This window comes from Meriones unguiculatus, chromosome 15, assembly GCF_030254825.1.
Source record: "Meriones unguiculatus strain TT.TT164.6M chromosome 15, Bangor_MerUng_6.1, whole genome shotgun sequence".
Taxonomy (NCBI): Eukaryota; Metazoa; Chordata; class Mammalia; order Rodentia; family Muridae; genus Meriones; species Meriones unguiculatus.
Genome location: NC_083362.1, coordinates 7,485,034 through 7,490,933, shown reverse-complemented (window position 1 = coordinate 7,490,933; position 5,900 = coordinate 7,485,034). Strand labels below are relative to the sequence as shown.

The following is a 5,900-nucleotide window of genomic DNA, read 5'->3' as shown; positions in this document are numbered from 1 at the left end:
GCTCGCTGGGCGGGGCCAGGGCGGCACCTGCAGCCACGCCCCTAGCTCTGGACACACCTCCCCTTCTCTCCCCCTGGGACTTGCTGGGGCAGGGAAACCCCGGACCCGCACCTGGCCAGGACACCTGGCCTTGGGGTGAAGGCTCCAAACAGAAGAGAGTCTAGGACAAGCCACCCTGCAATCTTCCCGGAACCGCAGCCACCTCCCTGCACAAGACCGCCACGACCTCGCCTCCCGGCTCCAGAGCGAACTCTGCGGGTCCACAGGGCTGAGGTCTCCTTCCCCTTTTTGTCTCCCCCTTACTGAAGTGGGGTGGGTACATCAGGGTTGCCACTCAGGTCCCCAGAGCTCCCAGGGTATCCGTCTTCACGAGTAGGAAGACCTACCTGCTGTAATTGATAGCTCCTGCCTCGGTTTCCCCAGGTTACAAGGGGCCCTGAGATGGCTGCGGGGAGGGGCATCTGACGCCAAGTCTGAGACTTCAGTCTGGGACCTGGTGGAAGGCGAGAATCAACTCCCACAAGTTGCCCTCTGACCTCCACATGGCTGTCACGGTGCTCACAGAAAGCAGATATCCTGTGCTAGCCACTCACTCACTCACTCACTCACTCACTCACCCACTCATTCAATGTACACCTTTAGTTTTGTCTGTTTATTTAGTTTTGGTGTGTGCACTCACAGTCAAAGAACGACTTGCAGGAGTCTGTTCTCTACTTCCACCATGGGGGTCCCGGGATGAACTCAGGTCATTAGGCTTGGCAGCAAGTGACTTCCAGCTGAGCCATTTGGCTGGCTGGAGCACAGGCTAGCCCTGAGCACCTCATCCTCCAGCCTCTGCCTCCCAAGTGCTAGAATTACAAGTGGGTAATGACACACTTCAGCTCAGCTTCTGCGTTTTGGGCTCAACTACTGACAAAAGATGTGCTGAAAATGTATATTCTTTAATCCAGTGAGTGCTGTGATTACAGACACCCATAGTGGCAGTGTGGTGCTGGGGACCAAACCCAGTGCTTCACGCAGACTGAATTACATCCCTGGCTCTTTTTTTTTTTTTTTTTTTTTTTTTTTTTTTCTTTTAGAGACAGAGACTCCATAGCCAAGGCTGTCCTCAGCCTCAGTGCAAGTATTATAACTGGTCACTATGCTCAACTAATAGTAGCTTTTCCCCCATAGGCTAATAGGACATGTCAAAATGCAGCCAGGGATCTCTGGGCAGGTTCTCATGCTTGGCAGACCCGCCTGTGGGCCAGGGTTCTGGCAGGAAACTGACACCTCCGTCATGTCACTTGGACTTCAGTGAAACAACAGGAGAGAGGGGGTCACGTGCTGCGGAGTCACACCAATACTGCACAGAAAAGCTGTTTTTTGGTTTTTTCAAGACAAGGTTTCTCTGTGTAGCCTTAGCTGTCCTGGACTCACTTTGTAGACCAGGCTGGCCTCGAATTTGCAGAGATCTACGTGCCTCTGCTTCCCCCAGTGCTGGGATTACAGGTGTGCGCCACTGCGCCCGGCTCAGCTACTGTTTTTGATAGGACTTCATTCATACCATAGCCTGGGCTCGTCTTGAGCTCATGACTCATGAGCTTCCTGCCTTAGCATCTCAGGTGCTGGGGTTAGGGAAAGGCTGTTTGGTTTGGTGTCGGTATGTGTGGCGGTGCCTGTGCGCATTCATAGAGTGTGGAGATCAGAGTCCAACACCAACTGTTACTCTCGAGTTCACCATTTTTTTGCTTGTTTTGTTTCTAAGAGTTTTTCACCGGCCTGGGGTGGTGCAGTACGTAGGCCGGCCAGTGAACCAGGCAGGCAGGGCCTGCCATCTCTGCCTCTCCAGAACTGGGCAACAAGCTTGCAGGCTCCACCCTACCTGGCCTTGTCATTTTTAAACTCCATGGGTTTTAGAAATTAAACATGGGTCTTCTCAGCACATAAGCCGTTTCTCCAGCCTGAAAGTCTAGTTGTGAGCCTTGAAGGCTCAGCCAAGGCAAGACATTTTAAGTCAAATCTCACCTCAACTCTTCAGTACGTACATAGGCTTGGATTACAGAAACCACAGCCACACATGCACCAGACTCTATGGTCCTCTGAGAACTATCCTCATGCCCTTAGGAGCTCAGAGACCCACAGTACCAGGCCAACCCTACAGTGGAAAGAAAAAAAAAAGGAATAAACGTAGCAACCGAGTTTATAAATATATAACTGTATTTATTTTGAATATTAAATATTTTTAAATTACAAGCAATTTATTGAATCACACTAAGCTTCAATATACAGTAAAAATCTTACAATTTAAAAATGTACACAATTTAAATTCCAAGTTCATTAACTGTTATATTGCCGTGAACCCTTTCTGACTGTGTTAACTAGTACAACCCAGTAGGTGGCAGCCCGGTAGGCGTGACTGCCCCACCCAGGCCCCTGGCTGTGAACAGGACGCAACAGTGGGTACATGCACAAGTCTGACCATCAAGACCCGGCTTTGCCTGTGCAGGCTTCAGCAAGCAAACCCGTGTTCACCACTGGGGTGGCTGTGGGTGGCGCAATACTGCCAACACATCTGTCGACCCTATTCATAAGTTAAATGCAGTTTCCTAAGAGCCAAGACTGGTGCCACCCTGTTTGCTACTTAAGGACTATTGAGATGTACATCTGAAGTAACCGTTCTGCCCATTCTTACTGGAAGGTGACTCCTCTCAAGGCGGATGCTCTGAAGCGAGGCACACAGAGCCTGACAGGTGGCTGCACCTGAGTTTTCAGGTGATGGCTGAGGGGCAGGAGGTTGAGGAGCTGCCTGTCTTCTTCCCCAGCCCTGGGGAAGAAACAGGCAATGGATCACTAATCCTACAAACACCCTACAGGAATTATGAGAAAGGGAGAAGGTTTGAAAAGGCATTTTACAGCAGGGAGACAGACCTCCTTAGATAAGCCAATCTCTCTAAAAACAGTCAGGCCCATACTTTTGAAAACAGAAGGGAGGCTGTTTGCAATTTCAGCCTTTCGATGAATGAATGGCTTCTGGCCCAGACAGAGTTTGAGTCTCACTGGGAGTGGAAGGAACCACTTTTTTCTTTCTGACTTAGGTCATCTTATAACAAATGGGAGATTATCAAAGAAGGACATGGAGGGCTCATTATTTTTATTACAGGAGTTAAAGTCAGTTTCCAGTCTGGTAGGTGGAGGGCGGGCACTCAAGGGAGGGTAGGAAAAACAAAACAAAACAACACTGAGCCCACTCTGTTCCAGCTACTGGCACCATTGACTGATTTCACTGCTTATTTGAATGAACAAGTTTGGAAAGCCCACCAAGGGCAACCAAATTATCATAAAAATCAAAACCAGCCAGGTGTGGAGGCAACACTCAGGAGGCAGAGGCAGGTAGATCTCTGAGTTTGAGGCCAGCCTGGACTACCAAGTTCCAGGACTGCCAGAACTACACAGAGAAACCTTGTCTTAAAAAAGCCAAAAACAAAAAACAAAACCCACATCAGATGGCAAAGCACACGCTCACATTTAATGGGCTGGAGTTTAATCTACTGAAATTTCTGTATATTGCTTGAGATTTGGGGAGGATGTGTTGACAAGCGTTATACAACTCTTCCCTTCCATGCGACCCCACAGGAAGACCTACCCCACCCCAACTCAATATATAAAATGCTTTTGTTTTGGCAATTAACCATGAGAATGATACAGATAGAAGTATAAATGGGAATTTTACTATTAAAATCCCCTCAACATGGTGAAAGATGGCCGGTCCTAAACGTTAATAAACCTACCCCATGCTGTAAGAAGGCTATATAGAGTCTATGAATCCATGTGATTGTAATCAGTGAATCTGAACTTTGTAAACCTATAATTTGAAAATATCTTAATATAATTGTTTCTCCTCTCTTTCCCAACTAAGATTGGTAGATAGAGGAAGGAAGGAAGGAAGGAAGGAAGGAAGGAAGGAAGGAAGGAAGGAAGGAAGGGGAGAAAGAAAGAAAACGAAAGAAAAAGAAGAAAAGTCAGAAATTCCATACACCAAAAATTCAGCTATGACAATTTTGGCAAAATTACTTTCAAATGCCCTGTTTGTAATATACATGTCACAATATCCAGTGCTTCTGTGGGGCCCAGGCATGCTAGGACTGCACCAAGTACAAGAAAAGGAGACCTTCTGTTCTCAAATTTCTTCTGCTGATCACAAAGTTATTGCTTATATAAAAATTCATGGATCGAATCCAAGTTGACAATAAATTCATAATTTGCTACGTAAACTCAAGCTGACACCCACACTTGCACTCTGTAGGCAAGTCCAAGTCCCTCCGATTGACATCACAATGTCCTGGCCAGGGCCTGGAGACTCACCCCAATGTCACACTGGAGTCTGGACAGTGGGGTCAGCACCGGGAAGTATTTGGGGTGAGGGGCCCATGTGAGAAGACCCACTCAAGCAGGTACAGTTCCCCACTCAACATGGCACTGGCCACCAAGACTTCTTTTGTCAAAGCAGGACTCCTAGGCAGCAGAGTGAGGCCAGCCTCATGTCGGGGACACCAGGTTCCACTGAGGCTACGCTGAAGATTCCAGACCCCTTTCCCAGCAAGAGGAGAGCTGAAGGCTTGATATAGAAGGGGAGGCAGGTACAGGTGACCCGGGCCAGCCAGGAGGCCCTGGGGCTGCTGGAGGACCCGAAAGTGGACAAATGGCCCTGTTCACTCACAGCTCTCTATGGGGACTCTGTGTCTCAGAGGCCCCACCTGCCTGAATGACACAAGTGCTCCTGCAGGCTGGCCTCTGTGGGAAGGAAGTGGTATGTGGCCTCACCTGCCACACCAGGAAGGGGCGGGGCCTGGGCACTGAGAGGCAGCACTGAGTTCTGGGTGCATCTCTTATTGGATCTCTGCCAAAATGGTTTAATAGCACAAGAGCCAGGGCCAGCTGCTCGGAGAACCCACCTTATACAGAAACATGCTTGATGCAATCAAGAAACAGAGCAGCAGTTTTGGACTCATCAAAAAGATTTCCTCTAAGAACATAAAATACTAACACCCAGACTCAGCATGGCCTGGGAAAGAGTACCTGTGTACAGTTCCCACAGATCTGAAGACAGAACACTCAAAATATCGAAGCTTTACAGTACCATGCAGAGCAAACACACGAGAAGACGGAGAAAAAAAAAAGTCAAACCAGTGGACAGCACCAGCTTGACCTGCCATGTTTTCCCTGGATAATTCACGACGCTGTACAACGCTGGGAGCTCTGAACACCCACAGTGCAGTCTGCGAGCAATCAGTGCTTTCCTTACAAACAGTAAATATGGCTCACCTTCGACCATTCCCTTGGTGCATCCCTTTGTGGCACCCATGCCAGACTGGAGGCACAGGTGTGCTGGGAAAGACACCCACACAGAAAACAAACCCATGGCCTGAGGTCCCCAGGTCCCCAACACTCGTGTGCAGTGTGGCCACCTTGGCAGGACACCCAGCACAAGAGCACTTCTAGTGCGTGAGCAGCGCAGGCCAGTGTGGCACAGGGAGCTGGCTTTCCGGCATGGTGGCGCGGCTCCCCATCACTCCTGAGCCTCTCAGTGTCTGGTGCCAGTCACCATGGAGTCGATGTCGTTGCTCAGGCGGACATGCAGGAACGCTGCTTGGGCTGGGAGCGCATGTCCACAGCACCTAATCCTTTTCTCCATCTTCACTGCTGCCTGTTTCCAGACAGAAGCAACACGTCAAAGCCAGTCAGTTTTGAACTGACTACCCAGTTGATAACAGCATGAAGGTGACCACACCAGAACGGTAGGAGCCGCAGCTGGTGCCTGGCTCCTCCACTCCTTCCTGTGCTGCCCTGTCTGTCCCTCCTTCCCACAGCCTGCAGGGCTCTGCACACACAGCTGCTTGGCTCCCACAGTGGCCCCATGG

The 5,900-nt window shown here is 49.6% G+C and overlaps 1 protein-coding gene across 2 annotated transcripts in view; it reads right to left on the bottom strand.

Moving 5' to 3' along the window:
- Positions 1-2,181: 2,181 nt before the first annotated feature.
- Positions 2,182-5,900, bottom strand: part of Lmtk2 (lemur tyrosine kinase 2) — an 87,210-nt gene continuing 83,491 nt past the window's right edge. For both annotated transcript variants that reach the window (XM_021626155.2, XM_021626156.2), the window contains exon 14: positions 2,182-5,686. In XM_021626155.2, coding sequence (XP_021481830.2) covers positions 5,658-5,686 — 29 coding nt within the window. In that variant the 3' untranslated portion in view covers positions 2,182-5,657. The remainder of the gene's footprint in view (positions 5,687-5,900) is intronic.